This window comes from Ixodes scapularis, unplaced genomic scaffold (genome assembly GCF_016920785.2).
Source record: "Ixodes scapularis isolate PalLabHiFi unplaced genomic scaffold, ASM1692078v2 PGA_scaffold6__148_contigs__length_123643588, whole genome shotgun sequence".
Classification (NCBI taxonomy): domain Eukaryota; kingdom Metazoa; phylum Arthropoda; class Arachnida; order Ixodida; family Ixodidae; genus Ixodes; species Ixodes scapularis.
In genome coordinates, this window is record NW_024609881.1 from 28,690,526 (window position 1) to 28,716,038 (window position 25,513).

Genomic DNA, 25,513 nt, shown 5'->3' on the forward strand with positions numbered 1-25,513 from the left:
ACGCTAAAGCCTGATTCGCATGATGCGATTTTGCTCGCAATTTTCAGTCACGACGCCGCGCGGGCTGCAAAAGCGTGAAGCCTAGCTGAGATGGTCGACGTCAATACTGAAAATCGCAAGCAGAATCGGATCAAGTGAATTAGGGATAACAAGTCGGTGATTGTCACTGGTAACAATGATCAACATATCCTTGTATCTATTGTTTACATCAAGCCTGCTAACCAACCTTCAAATCTAAGTCTTTTGAGGCCTGCACTTACTTCTTATCGCAAGTACCCAGCCAACATTTGGTCTACAGGCCGGCGTCATCTAAGAGAGCAGACGACAAGCAGAAACATTTGAAAGGGCAGACGACAATTTGATCGATCAGGCAGTCGTTTGAACTTTAAAGCGCACTGAACATAGTCTGCAGGTGGTCCGCACAAATTGACTGTTTTCTGGCATTCATGTTGGAACAAAACAAATAAATCTGATGACCACAAGTATCCCTGAATTCAACCCAAAGTGCTTGCCACCCAAGCGATCGTTGTCCGACGGCGTCTGCTTTTCCCTTTTCACGGCACATATCCAGATTCTCGAACGAACCGAGCGCGTGAAAACTGACCTTTAAACCTTCTCGACACTTTTGGTACGGCCCCAGTCGCGGCGTTTTGACAAGAAGGCAGGTTTTTGTCTGGTTCTTTCAAAACAATGGAGGAATACACGTCTGGCATGGGGACTTCTGCCCACAGCCCCAGACCGGAAGTGCGACCGACGTGCCACCACCGAGCTGTGACGTCACAGAGTTGAGTTCGTGTATAACGAGGGATTATCGTACCTTGAATAATATCCAGAAGAGTGCAACCTACGAGCTGAAAGGCATTCCAGCAGAAGCCTTCCGGCACTGCTAGGAACAATGGAAACAGTATGTCTCTCGGTGTGTCGCTTCCCAAGGGAACTACTTAAAGGGGATAACCTTAATTTGTAAAAATAACAAAACTGATGGTTAAAACAAGGTCAGCCTCATTACTTTTCTGCCACACCTCATAAGCTTAACCCACTGCGGCCTTTGCACTGAGCAGGTGCTGGACGCAAGCACGGTGCAATACTGCATTGCCAGAGCGGCTACAAAAGAGCCTCTGCTGGGACAATAGGAGGACATGAGCCCCAGCTGAATGCTGACACAGCGTTTGGCTGCGTCAGCAGAGCACTGCATCATTGTTGTTGTCCCCATGGGCAGAGTTCTAGTTAAGTGCTTGGGGTGCAGTAGCTAGGCCTCCTCTCTCATAGCTCCAGATCCTGTCATTGCCCTCCCGTGACAGACTCAATGCTTTGAAATCCACTCGACCACGGCATCGCGAGGTGTGTCATCAGGGTCATCACGGAATCTCCCCATCAAGTTCGCACTTAGCGGACAAGGCCATAGCCAAACCACGATCTGTTCTCGTGCGTCGTAGAGTCACTTTTATATTGAAACATAGTTTCATTGATGCGTGCCTTTGCTAAGCTCTCATTTGCAGTTTACACCATGGCTCCACGTTTTACGCCTAGCTGGAAATATTTTTCAAAGTCAGCGCACACCTAGATATCAAAGCGGCGTGACCGTGGCCATGCCTAAGCCGACAAATAGCATCTGCAATCGAGAATCGCCCTGAAATCAGTGCGGTGCACATTAGTGGAGCATCAAGTCGCTGCAACATTAGATACAAACTTCACTGCGCCTGAAAATGAAGAGATGAATGCATGCAGCTGAACCCTTTAAACTGAGTGGCAGCTTGTACCACCCAGCGTCGTCGGTGCCCGCAGAGAGCGCTATGAGTCACCTTGTATTTCGCGTGCGATGCACACTTTGCACTTCGAACAGTTCATGTAAGCTGTTTGCTGCAGGCCTGGCGGGTCCTTGTGTCTTCTTCCTGGATAGGATGAACACTAAAAACATACCTGTAAAAGCAAAACAATAATGGCCAATAATTTTTTTTTTATACAAAATAAACGACACAGACGCAGCACATCACTTTTTTTTAGCAGCTATACACAACCTTTTGGCGACTTCTGATTTTCTGTCATCCAGGCACCTTGTTGCCTAAATGATTTCCAGTTTTGGAGTGACCTGGCTCTTGTGTATGAGATTGTGCTCTTAAGTCAGAGTGCTTTTATTGCTTCTGTGCATAGGTTACATTCTGCCGAGACGCCTGGTAATGTGCTTAAGGATGCACCATGCGATTGTGAGAAGTTGTAAACCAAGCCTCGAAAGTGATTTTTTGTTGCCCGCGTGATGAACACCGTAGCTGTGCCCGTGGCACATAGACGGTGATGCGACCTTGCCTTGTTAACGAAACACAGCTGTAGCAACAAAACATTGCTGGACGTAGTGTGGAATGTGTGTCAATGATCACTTCATCAACAAAATGGGATGCAGAGCCGGGCAGGCCAAGAGGTTTTTATTAGCAAATCATATTTACTTCTTCAACATATGAAGTTATCAACTAATGACGACCTTGTAGTTGTTTTAATTGGGTTTATTAATGCGGAGATAAGTGCACTTTATAATCCTAGGCAATTGTGAATTACGACAAAGATACACTGTTCGAAAGTAACTAACCCTGCAATGCCCACGCAGTGACCAGAAAGGATAGGACTGGTCAGTGTCCCGCAAAAATCTAATACCTTCAGGGGGCGCCACCAAGCAGGGGAAAGTTGCAAGAGAAGACGAGGAATGATCATGTGGCGCGGGACACAGGTGTGACCAGAGTAGGCGTTGGCATCGCACATCTCATGAAACGTCAAGCACTCGCACGCTCGATCTGTTTCTCGGTTGGCACAGCCAGATTCACACAGCAGCCTGTCTGAACTTTGAGTACGCTTGATGAAGTTACGTCGATACACTACCAGGACGTATGTGCTTCACATATGTCGTGCGACAGACTAATCACTGAATTTGTTGTCGTGTAGCCGTGGTTTATACAAAGCTAGCGTTTAACTACGTTGCGGGAACTTACGTCGAGTTACAATTGTCAGTCACCAGGCCGTCCCTGCTGCCAAGTATGAATTTAAGCATGGCAATTATTTGGAAGAGCAGCCTCGTGCGCAATATACGATGCCCGCATGTTCTGGGAACTTGCTATCGCACTTTGTCTAAGCGTAGTCAAGTGCAACTGTACGAATAGGTGTTTACTCACGGTCATGTCGACGTAGCTCCTCGCGGTGTGCAATGTCATCTCGGGTCAGGTCACTTATGGTGCAAATGTTGCTCTTCATTAAACATTACTGAGTTTGTTGGGTGATACGTTTCAGACGGGTCGATGAACGTCGAATCATTAATGTTTGCTCGCAACGAGCTCGATCATTCAGAGCCAAACTTGAATGTGCGCTTGTCATTGCACGCGAACACCATAGGAAAACACACACAACACCCGTCAGCCGAAAATGAATATGGCAACAGGAATGGATGGATAGATGAATATGAATGGCTATACCCTTTTAACAGGCACTAGCTTGCACCCTCTAGCCTAAATTTATAAAGACAAACATACGATTCCTCCCACCGTTCTAACACCACTTTTCTCCCCCTAACTATCCCCGGGCAGTGTGGGATATACCAGGATCACCTTTGGGGGATCAAACAAAAAAAACTAAAAACATTGCCCCCCACCCCCTCTTTCCCCCAGCAATCCTCTGGTCAAACCTTGTCGCCGTTACCCCAGCGCCGGACCCACTAGGAGACAGGGTTGAGACTTTGGACCGGAGCCGCAAAGGAAAGTGTTCTAATTTTCCTCTGTCCTGCCTGTCCCCAGCTGTGCTAGTTAGTTGTGTATCATTCAATCTTCCCTAGATAATTTCCAACAATCATCTAATCGCTTCTGTGTGACTGTAATTCTTTTTATCGTCCACCCTCCTTCCGTCGCCCGCAAAACCAAGGACCTCGGCCAAATCCATTACCAGAAGTATGTGATTCAACACGGAAGGGAGACAGGTCACGAAATCACAGAATCCCAAAACTTGTATTATATCCCCATTTTAAAACCCTCGATTGAAGAATTGTTAAAACACTACCCCGTCCTCATTAATTCCTAAGGCTTTCAACCTCAAGTATCATTAACACGTGACCGTTTCCAGTCAAGCACAGGCACTTGTATCTCTTTACTCATTGTATGAACTTTTAGCTCACAGTGTTCAACACACAACTTGCCGAAGTCGTGAGTTGCCGAGGTTATACTGTTGGAAAAAGCCACGATATCTGTAAAATGTACTACCAAAACAGTCAAGCACAGACAAAGAACTCAAAGGAGACCTGGTACGCAGAGCTGTGTATAGAGAGAGTTTTGCCATTCATAGGGAACTACAGGAGGAAAATGAGGAGGGCGCCATTGGTCGAAAGCGGGCTGGGCGTGTTCCAGGGTGTCTTAAAAAATTAGAATGTTCCCAACCAGAAGCCGGAAATTATGCCCTAACGGTGGTCGCGACAAATGAAATTAACAAGTGCTTCGGAGTAACTCTCGGTGACTGAAAATATGGTGCATGAGACATTTCAAGCACGGTCATCCAAAATCGTGGTGGAAGGGCGCGACTAGCGGAATGATCGACATAATCCGTACGCCAGGCGCTGAAGCCAGGAAATCTGCCGCGTGAGCGGTCACACTCTGAGCAAAACACAGTTTGAGCGCACATTCGTTTCTTACATTTTTTTGCACAATCATGAACGAAACACTACGTACACCCTATTTTCAAACATGGAGAGTTACTACATCTAACTCTTATGCCCTTATTAAAACTGTTTCTAGCCACCACCGCTTGGGGACTCTTTTCGCCTTCTGGTTGGCCAAGAAAGCATGCCAAGCCCTCTATCTGCATCTGGTGCTAGCCTTGACTCTGCCCGCTTCTCCCATTGACCAAAATTTCTCTATGAACAGCTCTGCTGGTACGTGGTACCGGTATACATATACAATCAAATGATTCATCAGCCCATGGTTGTGATCTTTCCATTTTGAACCATTACTGCAAAATGCATAACAATTTTGTGAAATTGGAAAGCATCAAACTACTGTAAATTACTTATTTTTCGCGTGAACCCAACTTTCGCGAATTTCGCAAATCGCCTCTGATTTGAGGGGCGACAACCTTCCTGCTAGCTAAATGCAGGACAAGCGGGGCAAGGGGGTAGAGGAAATTTGTTAACACGCACAAAACGAACCAAGGCTCTGTTAACACATTTATTATTTCCTACTCCTTATACACCTGCTACTTGTATTGCAGCAATTAAGCTCAAATAATTTCCACTCCCAGTGATATATTTATTTGAATGCCAAACATGTTATTAAATGTGTCGAAGTTGAAAACAAAAACCAACTATATCAGAACTCAATGCATCAAATGGAAATAAGAAACAATAAATCTTTTTCGGGTTATTGTTTGCTGTCATTGCTTACTTTCATCAACATGGCCCTACACAAATTCTTAACATGATGTTCTTTTTTGACTGTTGCGAGTGTGGCCGTCTTCACCAAAAAAAAATCCACAGCAACCTTTTTGCATTGACACAGCGATTTGAAAACAATTACAATATTTTATATTTAAACTGTTGACGAGCAATTTTTCTTGCAATATTTTGCCACCAAAGGGAGTGGCACAACGGCGCATGTGCTTTGGCTCTCCTGCAAGAACGGCAATCACTTCCCGCAACGCTTGGATAGGAAATGGCGTACCATTTCGATTCACACGATTACCGGTGACCTCCGCACTTCCCCATGCCCCTTTGTTCGGCAGCACTATGAGTTGCGGAGTGAATTTTGCGACATGTGAAATGCGGGACATTTTGAAGATTTGAGAATTATTCGCGGAACGTGAGACACGTGCCTTCAATATGGGACAGTCCCGCAAGTTGCATGACGGGTGGTCACCCTATTGAAAAGCAACATTGAGACACCGGGAAAACATGCATTAAAAAGTATCACAATATCATTATATGCGATATGTGCATAAGATAAAAATTATCTTGAAGTAAATAATGCAATAAGTCGTAATTCACGCTCACCTCAAGAATTTTATTTGGGACCTTCAGACAGTTCCTCCCAAAGTACAGCCAATTCATATCACATCTTTACGGTTCCCAAAATCCGCGTACACTTCAATCAGCCACACTGCATGAACGGGCTTCATAACACTCGCTTGCAAGTCCATCTTAACGTCAGTTGCACTTAGTCCTTTTTCCATCACCTCTTGTACACATCCAGCATACCACTGAGTCAGGCGGTTCCTCATGGCAGTCTTGAACACATTGTTAATGTTTAGGTTGTTCGGTTGCAGGAGTCCCGTAGAGCTTGCCGAGACGAAGACATACCCAATGTTGTTTGCATTTAGTTTGTGCAGACTTTGTACAATGTGCAGTGAAGACGTTAAAAATACCATCACCCACACGACTCATGCACGTCTCCACGTACAGAAGAAGAACAGTGTCAACAAACCATAGCATTGTGATTGCGTTGCCAAATATCCCAGTCAGTTGGAAACTGACTGGGTCACTGTGCCACATGTCCCAGTCAGTTGGAAACTTCACCCTGGCATGACACCTGTCTGTTTTGCCTGCATACATTACTTGAGGAGGCAAGAGGTCGCCAGAAAGTGTCATAGTCATCAAAACGGTGACTTCCCTTTTGTTGTCCAAGCCAACCACCCAACTTGCTTGGAATCTTGGGCCTCCATCTTCCACTCGCTGGCCGGAACCAGCTTGACACCTGTTGGTCCCAGTTAAAGGGCAACTCCGGCCAAAACTCAACATGAAATAAATTACTGGTATCGCTGTAGGGACACAAAATACGACTCCGGCCAAAATATTACGTCCGTAGGACGCCGCATTCTCAACTAATGCCGATAACAAAAATGCGACCCGCCGCGACCCGCCGCTCCTTAGCGGGCATCCAGCGGATTTCCGATCGCTAAAGCAACATTGGGCCGTGACATCCGTATCGTTCTCTTTTTTTACTCCGGTGCGGGCGTTGCGCGGAGTGCGCTTCTTTGAGCCGCTACAACCGCTACTTCGGCTTGTGATTGGCGTGTTTAGCCGTTGCTTTTATCTGTAGCCCGTGTAGCTTTTGTATAGTTTTTTGTTTATTTGCTTGTGAGGACTTTAAGACTTGTTTTAGCGAGCAACTCGGTGCGCCCACGACTGCCCAGCTGTTCCTCGAAAGATGCCGAGTGCAACTTGTAGCGCTGTGGGCTGCTCAAACAACCCTCTGCGCAACACGGAGGTGCTTTTTCACAAGTGTCCGACGGACCGGAAATTGGAGAAAGTGTGGGTGAATGCTGTTCGACGAGTGGACTTTGGACTTCGGCTTTTGCGCACCCGAGGAAAAAAGAATGAAAAGCAGTCGTGTTCGGCCCAGCACACGTGTGTTCGGGCGCCGCGGCCCGCGCCGGAGCCTAAAACCTTCGTGTCTGGGACTGACTCGCAGCGCGAAAGCGAGAGGGCCCCCAGTACTGTACGTCACTGGCAGCGCGGCGTAAAGCAACGCCGCTCCATCCACGGAGCCCGGATGACAATTTAGGCCTAGCGACGAGTACGGAAGACCACACACACGGCGACAGCCGCCGAGTACGGCACGGAACGAGTTCACTTGTTTTCCAGTCGCTAGCTTTTGGGTATACAAGCAACGAGTACGGCATAGCGCGCGCACGGCGGTGGCCGCCGAGTACGGCACCGTACGAGTTCACGGGTTTTCCAGTCGCTAGCTTTTGGTTATACGCACTAACTTTTGCTACATGTGGTCGATAACTACCACGTATACAGAATTAAAACAAAATCAGCTTACCTCCTATCTTTAGGCGGCTAGCGCAACACAGGTAGGTGGCGCTCGGCCTGCGTACTCGTTGAACGAGAACGATTGTGACGTCACGTTCACATAGCGGCTGATTTCCAGTGTTGCCGGGGGCTCGAGCGGCTCGTTTCGGTTTCGTTGGCCGCGCCCCAAACAAAACTGTCAGGCGTCGATATCTTTAAAACTATGCACAATAACGAGAAAAAAATTACACCTTGCAAGTCAGGGACGCTGACTGCACTAAAAACAGTCATAATCCCAAAATCGAAAGTATGGACCGGAGTTGCCCTTTAAGCACGAAGTAATAGAAAATATTTTTTTTTTGTTTCTTTTTTTTTTTTTTTGTTGATAGTACACAGGAGCTTTTTGGCACCCTCAAAATCATTTGGAAAATTTCAGAGTCCTCGTGGCCTTTTTCTTGACGAATCCTGTGCAGGAAAGATCTTGCCCAGGGTCAGTTGAGAATGAGAGTCTCACCAAACTCTGGCAAGAGTGTAGGCTTGGTCGTCCGCACAATGCCCAGTGCAACAGCAATGCAAATCCTGGTGTTTACAATCCCGCCCGCTTCTCTGAGCTCCACAATGTATGCCCGTATGTCATCATCCAAGTTTCCAAGCACAGGCTTGACACCTCGAAGTCTTCTAGGTAAGCTGGCCAGCTCTGCCGGATGACCGGACTTGCAGTCTTGGACAGAGGTAGTCTTCATTCCCTTAACGGCGCACTCATTGAGAAGCTTTTCTCTTCCATTGGAAACCTTCCTTACTGCAGCAATTGTCCCATTTTCTGCAGCTCATTTTCCAATCTTGCATCTAAGTTTGTCGTCGTAAGCAGAGTAGGGCCCTCATTTCCGCTTTAGAGAGTCCACGGTGGTAGAAGCGGCAATAACACTTTGATTTGCCGAAGCAAAAGGATGTTTGTCATGTGTGGCTCGCATACCTGTGGATCAGGCAGTCCCGGCGTATGATGATCTTCTGCACTCTCGACCACTGGCTCGAAGTAACGTAGTAATGACATCGCGGGACAGCAGACTGACGGGCACAAGAAGATGTACCACACTCATACAGAGCGTGCTGGCGTCAACGACCACACAACGCGGCCAAGTTAGTTTGGCCCCTAACCCTACTTTGAGTCAACTTATGTTTCATGCTGAGTGTGTGACCTCGAAAAGTGAACTCGAGAAAGGTTCACGTCGAAGAAAACCAACGTGAACACTAACCCGGCCTTTGTAAACGTCTCGAAGCTGCGGGTAACTGCGGTGAAGTCTGGACTATTAGTCACGCAACCTACCACAGTCTTTCCCTTCCTAGACCTTGGCTAACTGAAACTGTGGATCCCTAGGATCGTAGAACAGAAGGACAATTGGGCAGGGGGCTGGAGGGAGGGGCTGTTGTCAGTCTGGATCCGCAAAAATTAGAACCCTTGAATAATTCCAATGTTGCAGCTTTGTCCCGATTCGCGAAACTTTGAGTCCACGAAAATTACGTCGTTCACAGTAACTCAGAATTCCAATAAGGAAAACGGTGCCATCCGAGTAGAAAATAAAAGGGCAAGAGATGGAATTGGGTAGGGATTTTCCTACTGACGGCAAACGGCCTGTGGCATTTGAATCAAGAGGCTGCCAGCAAAAAATAATAAATAAAAAAAAAAAACAGGAGAAAACGCAGGAAGCATGCAACACTTGCGAGTTAACTCGCATGAAACTGAGAACATGCCAAACCCATCCCAATATTAGCACAAACATAGGAAATGGGCTCCTCGGAAATACAAAATACGGCTTCAAGAAAGGCATATAGCCACGTGATTTTTTTTTTTTTTTTTTTTCACGTAATTTATTTTAAGTTTGCAATTTCGTACGATAGCCAGTCAGTTTTTATCACGTATGTTCTTACCAGAAGCGTAGAGCCAAACACAGCACGTTTCGTGTTTCAGCACTCGAAATATTTCAGTAGAGGTTGCTTTTGAACGAAACGTGCGATCGTTTACTGTTTCTCCCTTGTCTCGAGTATAGTTTGCACATTACAGCATCACTTTCCTCGTTCTCTCTTTATATGGAATTTGTTAGGCAATGGGGCTTCCTGAAGTGATCAGAATAAATCAAAAATATAGTTCAGGTACTTGCCACATACACGACAGAGGAAAGCATGTGCCGTCTTCACCTCCGATCTCCATCGGCGTCCAATATCTGCGCTTTCGATGTGTAGGTTTCAATGAACTGTCACTGTAGCGGGCTCACGGTGCGGCTTATTTTAGACAGAAGCAGCGAAAGAACAACACCTGACAGGCCGTTTGACTCCGAAAAGAAACAAAACTGCCGCCGCTACACAACCACTACCGGGTGAAACAAGGAGACGGTAGGCTCTTTAAATCGACCGGAAAATTCGGTTTCTTAACCTATCGCGCTACGACTTTGTGCAGCGTCGCCCACAGATGGTGCATTTTTTTTTTGTAAAATTTGCAAAGAGCGAACTTACCTGAGGAAAAAGTAAAGAAAGAAAAAGGCTTAGCTCCTATGGAAACGCAGCGACGCCACCGGTCTGCAATCAACACGGCGCCGTTTTGCACGGTAGACAAGAGATGGCGCAAGGAACGCCGCCAACGAATGAGCATACGGCGCCGAGAGCCAGCGTTTTTAGCAGACGATCTTTTCGAATCAAAAGCGGCGCGCGTTCCGCAAACGGCGACAGTTGCAGAAACAAAAACAGGCGCGGTAACAACAAGCAACTGCAGTTCCTTGTCTGCTAAAAACGCCGGTTCTCGGCGTCGTCTGCTCGTTCGTTGGCAGCAGTTGGCGTCGCGACCGCTTGCGCCATCTCTTGTCTACCGTGCGAAACGGCGCCGTGTTGATTGCAGACCGGTGGCGTCGCTGCGTTTCCATAGGAGCTAAGCCTTTTTCTTTCTTTACTTTTTCCTCAGGTAAGTTCGCTCTTTGCAAATTTTACGAAAAAAATGCACCATCTGTGGGCAACGCTGCACAAAGTCGTAGCGCGATAGGTTAAGAAACCGAATTTTCCGGTCGATTTAAAGAGCCTACCGTCTCCTTGTTCTGGCGTGCCCGCGAACGGAAAGTCTGGCGCACTGATACAATGGATGCAATCCGGCCAACGGACACGTATAAAAATAAAATAATTCAAATAGACCACACACACTTGTGAAATTCAGATAAGATTAACGTGATGAATGTTTCTGATTATGCCATATACTGTTACATAACACATGAGTATTATATAATTATCACTCTTCCCAGGATTATTTCTTTGTGCGGATAACGGTATGCAGTGCGGTACGACGATGGTGCGGATCACTGCGGTCCGGATGGTGGTAGGTGGTAGGCAGTCTTGGGCAGTAACTAGTTACTATACTCTTTTTCACCCCAACTTGTGCACCGGAGGCTCCACCTCTACAGGCCGCGCATTGGCCAGTCACCGTCGCACCACCACGAAGCGCTCCTCCGCCATTTTTGAATCAAATATAAACAAAAAAGTGTCTACAAAGAAAAAGTTCTATACGAGCGTCGTAATCGTGATAATCCAATCATCTTAAATAGGGCTTATTATGTAGCACGTTTTGAGCTATAATTTTTCATATGTCCAAATTTATTGGTGTGATTCTTTTTAAAATACGAATCGCACGCAGTCGCTGCGTGGTGACTGAGGCCCTACTGACTGCGTTCGTTTGTTCACGGAAGAGTGAGTCGTTCACAAACAGAATTGCTTTCTTAATAAATACAGCACTCCCGACTTGGCTAACATCTTCTCTCAAATAAAACAATTGTACCGTCAAACTGTCCACTTAAACGGCGCAAGACTTGCAGCCTGAGTGTCTATTTCTTTACTTCTGTTGAATTTACGAACGCGTCCGGTTAACTCGGTGACGTCATGTTGTTGTTGTAGTCGGGGAATCGAATGCTCGACGCGCTCGGCCCGATTGCGTTCTTCTTCTGCGTGTTCAGATATTTTTTACAACTTTATCGTTCTGTTTTATTATTCAGCGTATTTCCTTTGTGGATATCGTTGAGGTAGTGTCCATGGCTCCATCTCCACCGCCGTCGAGACGTAAGCCAGCCGCCACGACACCTATAAATTTGTGGAAGAAGCATCGGCAAGGACGCAAGCTCTCGAGCGATTGCAAGCAGATGGTTCTTTCCGTGTACGCCAAGCTGCGAGAACAATACCCGGACAGGTTGAGGAACGACTTATACCAGCTGACGTCTGAGTATACTGGCGTCGGAGCACGGACAGTTGTTGCCATAAAGAAAGAAGCCATCACGAATTCCGGGCTCCTTCGAACTCCAACTGGTAAGCGCCCAAAGTCGGTTGGCACCCGTCGTCGCCTGGTCCAGTACGACTCTTTTGTGCTGTCTGCGTTGCGGTCCTGCGTGCACGGCTTCTTTCGAAGGAACGAAACCCCGACCGTCACGAAGATACGCGAAGCCCTCATTGAAGCGCTGAAGGATGATGAGGTCGCCGTGGAACCGAGTCCATCGACTGTGTACCGTCTTTTGCATGACATTGGGTTCGAGCTGCAGAAGAGGAGTCGCAACTCCCTTCTCATTGAGAAGGACGACATCCTTGTGTGGCGTGCGAAGTACCTCCGCTCAATCCTGAAGTTTCGAGCAGAGGGTAAGGCGATCTATTATCTCGACGAAACGTGGGTCAACGCCGGACACACCATCAACAAGATCTGGGTCGACACGACGGTGCGTTCTGCCAGAGACGCAGGAAATCGCGGCCTCAGCACCGGTCTCAAAAATCCATCTGGCAAAGGCAGCAGACTGATTGTCACTCACGTTGGGGGTGACCAAGGCTTTGTGGAAGGTTGCCTCGACATTTTTCATGGAGTGAAGTCGGGCGATTACCACGACGAGATGGATGGCAACAGGTTTGAACATTGGTTTGACTTGTTCCTGACCAAGGTAGAGCCAGGAAGCGTTATTGTAATGGATAACGCTTCCTACCACTCAAGACGCGTGGAGTGTGTCCCCACGAAATCTTCAACCAAGAGTGTCATCCAAGAATGGCTAAGCTCAAAGGGAATTGACTGGGACAAAGACATGCTCAAGGTGGAACTAATTTCTTTAGTCTCCCAAGTGCGACACAAGTTCCTCAGCTACCGAGTGGACACACGTGCTGAAACTGTTGGGTGCACGGTTCTTAGGCTGCCCCCTTATCATTGTGAGCTGAATCCCATTGAGCTTATCTGGGGGCAAGTGAAGAATGAGGTTGCACGAAGCAACTCGTCTTTCAAACTAAAAGATGTGAAGGTGCTTCTAGAGCAGGCAATCAAGAATGTCACGAAAGACAACTGGACCGCTGCTATACAGCATGTTAAGAAGATGGAAAAGCAGTTCTGGGAGAATGACAGCCTGTCGGACAGAGAGGTTGCACCAATCATCATCGAAATCAATGCCGGAGATGTCAGCGACGACTCCTATGAAGATGAAAGCTGCGATGAAGTTGTCTCTGGATCAGGCCAGCCACACATTCCAGGTGTGGAGCCACTTAATATGTAAGCAGTGTGGCAAAGTATTTCTTCCATTGTGCTCTCCGGGAACTGCTGGAGGCCCACGTGAAGCCTTCTCTGCATATAAGGCGGCCTGCCTGTGTGGGCTGACTCCCGAGATCTGGTATGCAACCCTGCCTCTCCGAAAACGGCTGCAGCAACACGACGAGGCGGCTTCGGAAGCCCACTTGAAGCGTTCTCTGAAAACAAGGCGGCCTGCCTGTATGGGCTGACACTCGACATCTGGTATGCAACCCTGCCTCTCCGAGAACTGCTGCAGCAACACGACGAGGTGGCTTCGGAGGCCCACTTGAAGAGTTCTCCGAAAACAAGGCGGCCTGCCTGTGTTGGCTGACTCTCGACATCTGGTATGCAACCCTGCCTCTCCGAGAACGGCTGCAGCAACACGACGAGGCGGCTTCGGAGGCCCACTTGAAGAGTTCTCTGAAAGCAAGGCGGCCTGCCTGTGTGGGCTGACTCTCAACATCTGGTATGCAACCCTGCCTCTCCGAGAACTGCTGCAGCAACACGACAAGGCGGCTTCGGAGGCCCACTTGAAGAGTTCTCCGAAAACAAGGCGGCCTGCCTGTGTTGGCTGACTCTCGACATCTGGTATGCAACCCTGCCTCTCCGAGAACTGCTGCAGCAACACGACGAGGCGGCTTCGGAGGCCCACCTGAAGAGTTCTCTGAAAGCAAGGCGGCCTGCCTGTGTGGGCTGACTCTCGACATCTGGTATGCAACCCTGCCTCTCCGAGAGCGGCTGCAGCAACACGACGAGGCGGTTTCGGAAGCCTACGTGAAGCCTTCTCTGAAAGCAAGGCGGCCTGCCTGTGTGGGCTGACTCTCGACACCTGGTATGCAACCCTGCCTCTCCGAGAACTGCTGCAGCAACACGACGAGGCGGCTTCGGAGGCCCACTTGAAGCGTTCTCTGAAAACAAGGCGGCCTGCCTGTGTTGGCTGACTCTCGACATCTGGTATGCAACCCTGCCTCTCCGAGAGCGGCTGCAGCAACACGACGAGGCGGCTTCGGAAGCCTACGTGAAGCCTTCTCTGAAAGCAAGGCGGCCTGCCTGTGTGGGCTGACTCTCGACATCTGGTATGCAACCCTGCCTCTCCGAGAGCGGCTGCAGCAACACGACGAGGCGGCTTCGGAGGCCCACTTGAAGAGTTCTCCGAAAACAAGGCGGCCTGCCTGTGTTGGCTGACTCTCGACATCTGGTATGCAACCCTGCCTCTCCGAGAACTGCTGCAGCAACACGACGAGGCGGCTTCGGAGGCCCACCTGAAGAGTTCTCTGAAAGCAAGGCGGCCTGCCTGTGTGGGCTGACTCTCGACATCTGGTATGCAACCCTGCCTCTCCGAGAGCGGCTGCAGCAACACGACGAGGCAGCTTCGGAAGCCTACGTGAAGCCTTCTCTGAAAGCAAGGCGGCCTGCCTGTGTGGGCTGACTCTCGACATCTGGTATGCAACCCTGCCTCTCCGAGAGCGGCTGCAGCAACACGACGAGGCGGCTTTGGAAGCCTACGTGAAACCTTCTCTGAAAGCAAGGCGGCCTGCCTGTGTGGGCTGACTCTCGACATCTGGTATGCAACCCTGCCTCTCCGAGAACGGCTGCAGCAACACGACGAGGCTGCTTCGGAAGCCTATGTGAAGCCTTCTCTGAAAGCAAGGCGGCCTGTCTGTGTGGGCTGACTCTCGACATCTGGTATGCAACCCTGCCTCTCCGAGAGCGGCTGCAGCAACACGACGAGGCGGCTTCGGAAGCCTACGTGAAGCCTTCTCTGAAAGCAAGGCGGCCTGCCTGTGTGGGCTGACTCTCGACATCTGGTATGCAACCCTGCCTCTCCGAGAACGGCTGCAGCAACACGACGAGGCGGCTTCGGAAGCCTACGTGAAGCCTTCTCTGAAAGCAAGGCGGCCTGCCTGTGTGGGCTGACTCTCGACATCTGGTATGCAACCCTGCTTCTCCGAGAACGGCTGCAGCAACACGACGAGGCGGCTTCGGAAGCCTATGTGAAGCCTTCTCTGAAAGCAAGGCGGCCTGTCTGTGTGGGCTGACTCTCGACATCTGGTATGCAACCCTGCCTCTCCGAGAGCGGCTGCAGCAACACGACGAGGCGGCTTCGGAAGCCTACGTGAAGCCTTCTCTGAAAGCAAGGCGGCCTGCCTGTGTGGGCTGACTCTCGACATCTGGTATGCAACCCTGCCTCTCCGAGAACGGCTGCAGCAACACGACGAGGCGGCTTCGGAAGCCTACGTGAAGCCTTCTCTGAAAGCAAGGCGGCCTGCCTGTGTGGGCTGACTCTCGACATCTGGTATGCAACCCTGCTTCTCCGAGAACGGCTGCAGCAACACGACGAGGCGGCTTCGGAAGCCTACGTGAAGCGTTCTCTGAAAACAAGGCGGCCTGCCTGTGTGGACTAACTCTCGTCATCTTGATTGAAGCCCTGCCACTTCGAGAACTGTTGCAGCAACACGACGAGTCGGCTCCATTATGTTGCACAGAAATATTAAACACCGAGCCATGTTCAAGACGTCGTTCCATTCCCTTCTCGTCTCCCAGGCTAATATTGCGGGATTTAGCATGTCTTCAGCTTACACCGGCTTGTGTGCACGCATCTGCTAGTTCCTCTTAGATTGAATCTTTATTTAGGCAACAACATACAAACAGTCGTTGCCCAAGAGCTGACACAAAAGGCAAACAGAATTGCCTCACGAGGCGCCGCCCCCCCCTCCCCCTCCCAATCACAAACATCATACACACTTGTCGTACACAATATAACAGCATAATAAGGGTACAGCAAAGGTTACAGAATAGACTTGCACAGCAGAATTCAATTTTAGAACACCCCTGGCCCCAAAGACGCCAGAAATGCAGTTCGTTGAATGCAGAGTACACAGGAAGTGCCCGAGGTCTAATTGAACAGTGCAGGTCTACAGAATTTGCTTGTGTTACCAGTTTTTGGCTCATGAGCTTACATCACATTGTAAACCTAGGACACAGGACAAACACGAAAGGGCCTTTTAGTGTTTGTCCTGTGTTCATCCTAGGGATGTACAAAATACGAACTTCAAGAAGGTTATGAGTCGCAAAGATGCAGGGCTGTGGCACTGCAAACAAAAGCTGCCACAAGTACATTCGCTATACACAAATGCATGCTGGTGCTGTCCCAGAAATATTTTATAGTGATTCAAAGGATTAGACCTGCAATGAAGTGACATAGTTCCGTACTAAAATAAGTGGATGTGGGGCGGTCAGTTATAGTGCCCAGATGTAGTACAGCTGCATCTGTTTTCTCGAAGGTAAGAGAACTGGGAACAAACAATGCAAGCATTGTAACAGGAAACTGTTTTGGGCAGTACAGTACAATACCGAAATTGTTCGTTTTAGGGGGTTTTACCATGGGGGAGGGGGGAAAGAGAACAACCAATGCTGTCTATATCCACCATTTGATCATACAATTTTTCGACTTCGAATGCTACATGTCATCGCAGCAAAAAAGCAGGGGCTAGAGGAGCTGTGGACAGTGGCCTGCAATGAACACAGAACATGAACCAGAGCTACTATGAATGTGGTATGCTCCTTGTTACCAACAATAAACCTTGTAGATATACTTGCAGTTTTCTTGTTGACTGATTATATTACTATAACTGCTCATATTAGACCAACAGTATTGTATAACTGCTCATATTAGACCACAATTCTCACCACTCCACATTCCCGGCTTTGATGCAGTCGACTTCAGCTGCAGAAAACACGTTTTACACTATTTTGAGAATCTGCTGAGTAATCCGCCTGTTGCAGCAATCTGGCACTTTACCAGTCATTTCCAAATGCTGTCGGACATCTCGCATGCCTATCGCGGTGCAGCAGAGAGCCGTTCGCGGGCGTGGTATTTGACGCTGGAGAGACTGAAATCGCAAGCTACCAGTTCAAGAAGCAAACAATATAAACTTTTTCAACAAAACCGCGACCGTAACGTAAGGGCATGTCACATACCAGGCAACATAAAAAGCGCGAATGTTGCGCGGCAGCGAAGTTGCAAACGCGGTCCGCATGCCCGATTGAAAGCGATGGCGACGAAGCGCGACGATAGCTGCAAATCATGTTTTCTATGCATCACATTTCCTTGCAACTGTTGAGATGCCGGCCAGTGCGGTTTGATAGCACAGACTCCCGCTCTTTCGCGAGCGACCTGAGCGACCGCTACGAATACGCACGCCACAAACCTGCTTGCAACCCGCTGGCTGAATCAACTGTCAACATGCACTCTGACTCCTCCCAGTGGGAGTGCGGGTGAGGACACCCGGCACTCTGGTTGGTTGGCGCACTGATACAATTCTCTTTGAGGAGAATTCGCCGGTGCACAAGTTGAGGTGAAAAAGAGTATAGTAACGCGTTACCGGTAACTATAGTCAGTTGCAGGTTAAGAAGGTAGCGGCAAATGCCCCTCAAAGGGAATCAGATATCCCTCCGCCACCTCCGCATCCAATAGCGTCAAACCGTTTTCGTGACGTCGCGGCCAACGCGCGAGGAGGGTCTTGCCTTTTTGTACATATTTGCTTCATCTTTCGGCTTTGACTTAGCATTGCCATTGTGGAAGCCACGAGAGGGAGATTAGAGTTCTCCCCCACCGACGGAAACAAATACGACTTTCGGGGATTAGCTTCCCCCCCCCCCCCCCCCGATGGATACAAAGGCTGCTGTCAGGGGCTCGGTTCCCTCTCCGATGAATACAAAGGTCGCTTTCTTAAAAAGTGGGATCGGAGACAAGTGGGAATCCATTGAAGCGGAACAAGGAGCGTTTCCAGTGAACTCTTCTTTCGACTGCGGAGATTTGAAACGGGCGCATCACGCTTGTGGGAGGAGCTCCTCCTACCTTCTTGACTTGTAACCGACTATAGTTACTTTTTTTCGGTAACTTTTACCTGTAACGCGTTACTCTTTAATACTGGTAACTTGTACCTGTAGTACTGTTACTTTTTATCGGGAAACTGTAACTGTTTAGGCCGTTACAGTTACTTTTTTTTTACTATATAGGCCTCCTGCGTTGCCCAGGGGGTGCTGCGAAAAGAGATTTGTTAGGACTTGTTTTGGGTAGTACAAACTTTAGTGTCTCAAACTGTCACGCATGCAGAAGCGTGCCTGCTCTGATGCGGAGCGAGAAATCGCGATGTAAATACGAAGAAACAACAAAACTCGAACGCCGTCAAAGCTAAGACGCTGAGAGCGAGCCAAGAGTTGCCGTTTCACGCGTTCCAAAGTAGACATAAAAATGAAAACAAAATAAAAGCGTCGTGACACAGGTGTTCTGACGTCACCACCCAGAGATAAGAGACGCGTGCCCTAGCGGTGGTGTCATGAATTTGGCACTTTCGATTGTCTTGCAACGTTGAGTCAGGCCCATTTTTGGCGTCCAAAGGTGTTTTTTCGTTCTTCAGCGCCACACAGAATTAAAAAAGCTCAACCAACGTGCCATAAGTAGTGCGAGGCTCAATCAGGTGAGCTTGTACTACCCAAAATGAGGGCGCTACAGTTTGTTCAAAGCTTCAGCGCAGGAGGCCTATAAATTATAACCCACTGTCGCGGACATAGAGAAATTGCCATCTTGAAGTATTTTTCGCCAAACTCTTCGCTGAGAAAAAAAAGAAAAAGAAGCGTGGCCACGCACTAAACAAACCAAAAATTGCCTGGTTTAGCCCACGACCTAGAAAGTACAACGGACGAGTCAGCACGAAACCGGGAGGTAAAGGAAGCGGCGCCCGCGGTGGTAGGGGCGGGGCAAACAATGTCTGTTTCACCGACTTTGGCTCACTGTTCTCTCGTGAGGACCATCTGCGGGTGTCGGTGGTCGTGCGATGCCTCCGAGTATTCCGTCTGGGATATGTCCTTGCTGTTGTTTTTACACCCAGCCGTTTGCCGTTTCCTCATTCCTATTAGTTTTCAAGGAAACCGTCCCCATATTGTGCAGAAAGCCGGCGCTTATTTAACTTTTTCATTCTCTTCGGAGCCGTTCGAGTGAACACGACTTCCACACTTGGCGTTTCCGTACACTCGTAAAGCACCAGAAGCTAATTGTCTCCTTTCCCCTTTTATATTTTCGAAGCTGTTCGACCTGTTATGTTCAGGCCTGCCCATAAGGGGATTATGTGACCATCTCTGTCCTCATTCATTTCGGAGTGAAAACTAAACCAAAACGTTCATTGACGCGGGCCGACGACATTTTTGAAAAAAACGGTTGATACTAAGTTATAACAATTATTGCAAATAAATTATGCACATCAAAATGCTGAAACGCCAATCACGCAAAAAAGAAACACCCTTCGGGTTTAAATTTTTCTAATTTCTCAGTTTACTTTTCTTCTCACTATAGTGTAACAAATAAAATAATACTGTTTTGGTTTGCGATTCCTTGTGTCCAATTTTTGTACTGCAACGAGAAAGTAACGGCGTTACTATTTTTGCAGTAACTAACTGTAACACGTTACTTTTTGAAACCGGTAACTGTAACTGTAACAGAGTTACTTTGTCCCCCTAGGTAACTGTAACTGTAACACTGTTACTTTTTACTGGTAACGTGCCCATGACTGGTGGTAGGTATCCGAGACGTCCGACTCCGAGGATCCGAGCACTGTGGACTGTGTGTCCGAGCACAGGGTCCGGGGCTCGAAGCCACGGCATCCGAAGTCTCGGTTCTTTTCGGGTGGTGCTCCAATGACCTCGATGTTCGATCCGCGATAGGTCGTGCCCTGGCGCCCTCATCGGGCTCACTTACCGGGTGTTCGATGTGCAGAAAATTTTTGGCGAACTTTTTCATGGGATTTTTTTAGGGGTGTGCGAATAGTGATTTTTGAAACCGAATCGAATACGAATCGAATAATTGTGGGACCGAATCGATTACGAATACGAATCAAATAATTTTCGAATAGTAAGTAGACAGGTTAAAGTAGAGCAAAGAGATTATAAATTGACTTTTATTGTTCCAAAATGTTTCTTAAAATTATTGTAAAATCGCAGCTAGACAATAATAACTAGAGTTCAACTATATATATTTAAAGGAGCTGTGCAACGATATTCAATTGGAATGTTTTTCTCTCTACACGAGCTTACTGGCACACCTGCGACTCAAGGATACTCACACGCAACGCAATTGGCCAAGAAACTCCTTTGTTGCGGTGTAATTTCAAGGACAAAAGCGATCATTTTCATTCAATCTCTCCTTTGCAAAATTTGATGACGTAACTCGGGGATCGCAGTACACCCAAGTGACGATATTTAAATGCGGTTCATAGATTGGACCCGAGCATTGCGTGGGCACTCGACTTGGGCTCGTGACAATTGCTAGCTCGAGAAGCATTCGGGTTGTGACCGTGTCCAATCGCTGCAACGACGACAACAGCCGAGCCATAACAATGTCTGGAACTCAGCGCGTGTCCTGCGCTTTGCCAACCCCAGCGCGTGGCTATGATCAACACTGGCGGCATATAATCGGCTCCAGATCACGTGGCCGCTTGTTCTGGCTGCGAGTTGAGGGGGTTAACGCTGCTCGTTTTTCTTTAATTTTTTTCTGGGACTTTTATTGCGTGGGGTGAAAAACGAACGCGTGTTTCATAGGTCATTAACGTTAGGTATTCGTTTTAAGCGGTATTTGTGCACAGTACAAAAATTGTTGCACAGCTCCTTTAAATAAAGACAAAAGCTAATAAAATATTAGAATGCTAAATATAATATCACGGTTCACGCGAATGCTGAACATAAAATCGCAGCTCGCTTGAGCCTGGTAGATTCTGAAGCATTGTCTATGATAGGAACTCGACATTATCTTTTTATTCCTTTTTGTAGCAGATCTCCTTGAATTGAGGATCAAGGAATGTGTAAGGGCGTGATGTGCCTTTGCGCTTACGTCCAGGAACCTTATTTTCACTGATCTGAGAAGACTCTGGGAAAACGCATTGTCTTGATCTACTTGCGGCCTCAAAAAGCAACATCTTCACACACTGAACAAGTGGAAAAACCATGGAAAGTGTTGGGAAAGACTCGACACAAGCAGCTCTTGTGGCTTATTTAATTGATTGCATGGGAGCGGCCGAAAAACTTCCCCACTCTAGTGCGCTTTCTCTTCGCACAACTTCCTGCTTCTACCACTTCTACTTCGCTTACACAGAACGGCGGTACCGTTGCAACCAGTTGTGGAACGTCTCCAACACACGCTTTCCGAAAGAGTGTACGAGCAATCTCGTGCGAAAGTTGTTCCTAAATGCTGAACCGCATGTAAGCGATTTAGCGAGCGACAAGACGAGCGACAGCGACGACGAGGGTCAGCAGCGAGCGACAGAGATTTCTCACTGTCGCTCGTCGCGTCGCTCAGTGTTTGGATTTCTAGAAAACGTCCTCATCGCCTTGGTCACTTGCTCACGCCACTTTCATGCGGCTTGCCTCATCGCACGACTGATGGTCGACGTCGCCTGTCTCGTCTCTCGGCAAATCGCTTACATGCGGGTTATACTTAACACAGTGGTTCCTAATGGAGGCAACAGCAACGTTCGTACGGAGAGGGACGGCTGCCGCCGATGATGACAATCATTGTCTAGGAGAAGAGGGTACGTATTGCCATCTTGCGGGCACATATTGCAGGTGTGCCGGCGCGTTGTGGGACGCCTGTGAAGGAAATCTCGGGGCGCGACACCGTAACGACTATTCGGAACTTATTCGAAAAATATTCGAAACTCTTGAGAAATATTATTCGATTCAAATAACGAATCGGATAGGGTAATATTCGATTCGTTATTCGAAAATAACGAATATTCGCACACCCCCAGACTTTTTGTTTTTGATTGTCGTAAAACGTGAGACCCCGCACATTAAAAATACCCGAAAAAAAAGCAAGAAAAAAAACGTGCAGGTATCGTTTTTACGAAAATTTGAAAACATAATAAAGGTTTATTTGTTTATTCTTTTGTCTCAATAAAACGCGGCATGTCCGAGTTCTTGCAATTTTAAGCGAGTTTCATTTTGGTGCGTACGCCAGACAGAACACAAAGCCGAATCATCAACTTGGCCAAAAGGCCAACAGCATGGAATGGCGAAGTGTTGGGAGTTCACTGGACTTAGATCCTTGGACGTCCGGCAGACCAGTGCTTCCAAGCATTGGCCAACCATTAGTAGCTTCAAGAGAGAATTCAACTAAACTATGGCTGATAAAATAAAATAGTGTTCCAACTGCAATTTTAAAGACTGCCAGTGTGGATGGCTCAAGCAATTTAGACAGGTAGTATAAAAGAAACCGGCTTGGAGGTATTCGCCAACAATTTCTGGTCTATCACTTTTACAATTTGTAATATAGGTAATTTCCGCGTTTTATTTATTTATTCATTTTTTTCTGCACCTAGTTTTGGAATGGTAGGAAATCAATGTTGCGCATATGTCAGAGAGTTCACTTCTCTTAATTTAATACACGGTTTGCAAATATCTCTCTTGATATGGCTCTGCCACATGACACCAGTGGTCGTAATGAGCAATGTGAAATCTGTGCATCGATACCAATGATATCACAGTGCACATTGGTGCTAACTATGTGTTGCCCCAAAATTGGCTTCTCCTCTGAAATTTTTGTGTTTCTTCCCGCGTGGTGCGGCTTTTCTGCAGCATTTTAATAGCGCCAATGAGCGAGGCGACAATTTTGCTCATTGGTGCTACTTACACACTCGCGCTCATTGGGTTTGGCTCGGGATTTCCATGCGAAGCTGGGAAGATGAGAAAAGTTAGGAATGTCGGATGTGCAACGTCGAGCATGATAGTTTCGTGTTTAGCTTTATGCAGATAAAAACCGCTGAATAATGCTAATAAAAAGCAATATTATTTTGTTTCGGCACAAACTCCTTGTGAGCCGCAAACGACTGCTATAATTGCGAGGAGGGCTTTAAAGTACTTGTCAGTCAATGTTCCAACTACCTCGTTGCATCACTGGAGAGATGAAATGAAAATCCTGTCATCCACATTTGTCACTTGCACAGTGGTCTGCGTAAATTCCTGGTCAATCTTCTGTTCATGAGGCAGAACATATTGAAGAGAGCCATACTCAAAAAGGCTGACACACAGTTATCATGTTGCCTACTCCGCACCTTGCCGTAACCACTGGTAGTACAACACACAACATTACTAGAACAACTCAGTTGGGAAACTGCCATGGAGCCTGCTCCGAAAAAGTGGCACCGATCCGTACTCGAGAACCAAGCTAATACGCCTCGCAAGTGGGCTCATTTCTGTCTTCTGCGAATGAGAAAGGAAGTGGCGGTGACGTCAGAACGCCGAGCTCCGATTGGCTGATTGCGACCTCCTATCTGAGCGTCGTCTGCTCCTTTGCAACGTCGTCTGCTCGCAACGTCGTCTGCGTCTGTCTTACCTTTCCTGCAACTTTCGGAAGTGCAGGTCTTTACGAGCGAGCTCGACTTCGCCTTTCAGAGAGGGCAGACGAAATAACTCAAGCGGTACGTTGTTTTTATCTAACTAGCAGACGCGCATCAAGGAGGGAAGTCAAAGGACTCACTGGCGAGGTGTCCAGAGGCGCCGAGATTTGTTTGCTAAGAACCGAGAGTCAGGGTGGTCAGTGTCTGCAAGTTCCCTCCCAAATACTTTTTTCCTCCTTTCGTGTGCGGCGAGACCCCTCACTCTTTAACGGCGTCGGCGGGTTGGCGCAGTTAACGTCGTCCGCTTTACGTCTGCTAGTCAATGCGATGGCTGCTTTACCGCTCCTGCGTCTGTCGGAGATTCACCGCTTTTTCACCGGCGAGAGTCACCGTTACTTCGGGAAACAAGGAGATAACAAGAGGAAGAAATTGACCTCTTAATCTAAAATTGAGGTCAGCGATCAAAGTATAATACGGGAAGTGTTCACAAGGGTCGCGCGGGCATATTCCATTCAGCACGCCAGCCGGTCGTGGGCAGACGGTCGCCGAGTCGCTGAGTGCCTGCTAAGCCTACCTGCTAAACTCGCTTGGTCGCATTCGGTGGAATCGTGGCCGTTGGAGCTTTTCCCGGGTGTTTGTGGATCCAGCGTTCTTGTTCGTCGTGGTTTGTTTCAAGTACATTTTACTTTTTTTCTTGCTGCTTGAAGTCGGGACGTGTGAGAAGCGCACGTAGAAAAATAAACGTCCATGGGTCGTCGCGACCGCAACGCTGTCGGCCATGCTGATTTGATCGTAAGAAGTGCGTAAGACAGCTTCGGAGCTGTCCGTAGGATTTCGTCGTAACCTGCGCAAAACTTACGAAAATTTCGTTTCGTGAATACGAATTTGCTTTTAAGTTTGGTCTTACGCACATTTTTGGCGTACGATCGTTTCGTGAATCTGGCCTCTGCACTTCCAAAAGTCGCAAGAAAGGTAAGACAGACGCAGACGACGTTGCAAAGGAGCAGACGACGCTCAAATAGGGAGTCGCGATCAGCCAATCAGGGCTCGGCATTCTGACGTCACCGCTACCCCCTGCGCAAGAAGCAGACGAACTTGCCCTCCGCATAGGGATCGCAATGCTGCCGGTTCTCCTGCAGTGGCCACTCGGGAGCACCGCATTCGAAGGCGTCTGCTTGGACTGTTGTAATTAGGCTTTAATCGGCCATTTTGGCACTGAAACATATACGGTGGAAGGGTTTCAGGGATGCCAAACCCAGTCTGCCATGCACACGTGCTGCGAATTGCCACCGAAGTTAGGACACGCCCAGGTCGTGACGTGCTACCTGAAGTCACCGGTGAGACATGGCTGTATGAAAACAATATTAATTGTGCTGCAAAACCTTGTTAGCTGAAGATTTGAGAAAACACTGTGCGCCCGACATTCTGTACTCTCTCCAATTAAAGTTCCTACAAAAAAAACTTTTCCAGTTTGTTTTTATGAAAAAAACAAGCTTTATAATTGCTCGCAACAACCACAGAAGCAAAAAAAAAGAAAACTGAGGTGCCATCTTGGTGCCATCGAGCCTTGTAGTTTGGGTACTCTAACTCCTACTCAGGTTGAGTCGTGCGGGGGGTAGTGGTGCTGTCTCGCAGTGACATTTTGCAGCAGCTATATAAACCGACTTTCATGTTTTGACTTGTCGCTAAATCGCGGCGCTGTTATCGTATTTAGTTTGCTCTTGGTGGACGCGAGCAGTCCAGGTTTCAAGGGTGACTTTCCCAACACTGTATGAGTAACGTTGAATGCACTGTACGATGTACTGTTCGACC

The 25,513-nt window shown here is 48.0% G+C and overlaps 2 protein-coding genes across 2 annotated transcripts in view; one reads left to right on the forward strand and one right to left on the reverse strand.

Moving 5' to 3' along the window:
* The window catches only part of LOC120839611 (gastrula zinc finger protein XlCGF49.1-like), a 17,280-nt gene extending 7,166 nt beyond the window's left edge, over positions 1-10,114 (reverse strand). Inside the window, exons 1-2 of the mRNA XM_040209922.2 lie at positions 10,065-10,114; positions 9,917-9,972 (exon numbers count right to left, since the gene is read on the reverse strand). Of these exons, the coding sequence (XP_040065856.1) occupies positions 9,917-9,959 (43 nt within the window). The 5' untranslated portion in view covers positions 9,960-9,972; positions 10,065-10,114. The remainder of the gene's footprint in view (positions 1-9,916; positions 9,973-10,064) is intronic.
* A 964-nt stretch (positions 10,115-11,078) lies between these two features.
* On the forward strand, positions 11,079-13,299 carry LOC115312700. Its single transcript, XM_040209907.1, has 2 exons — positions 11,079-11,108; positions 12,316-13,299. Exons 1-2 carry the CDS (start codon positions 11,079-11,081, stop codon positions 13,297-13,299), a joined length of 1,014 nt encoding a protein of 337 aa, XP_040065841.1.
* Positions 13,300-25,513: the final 12,214 nt, after the last annotated feature.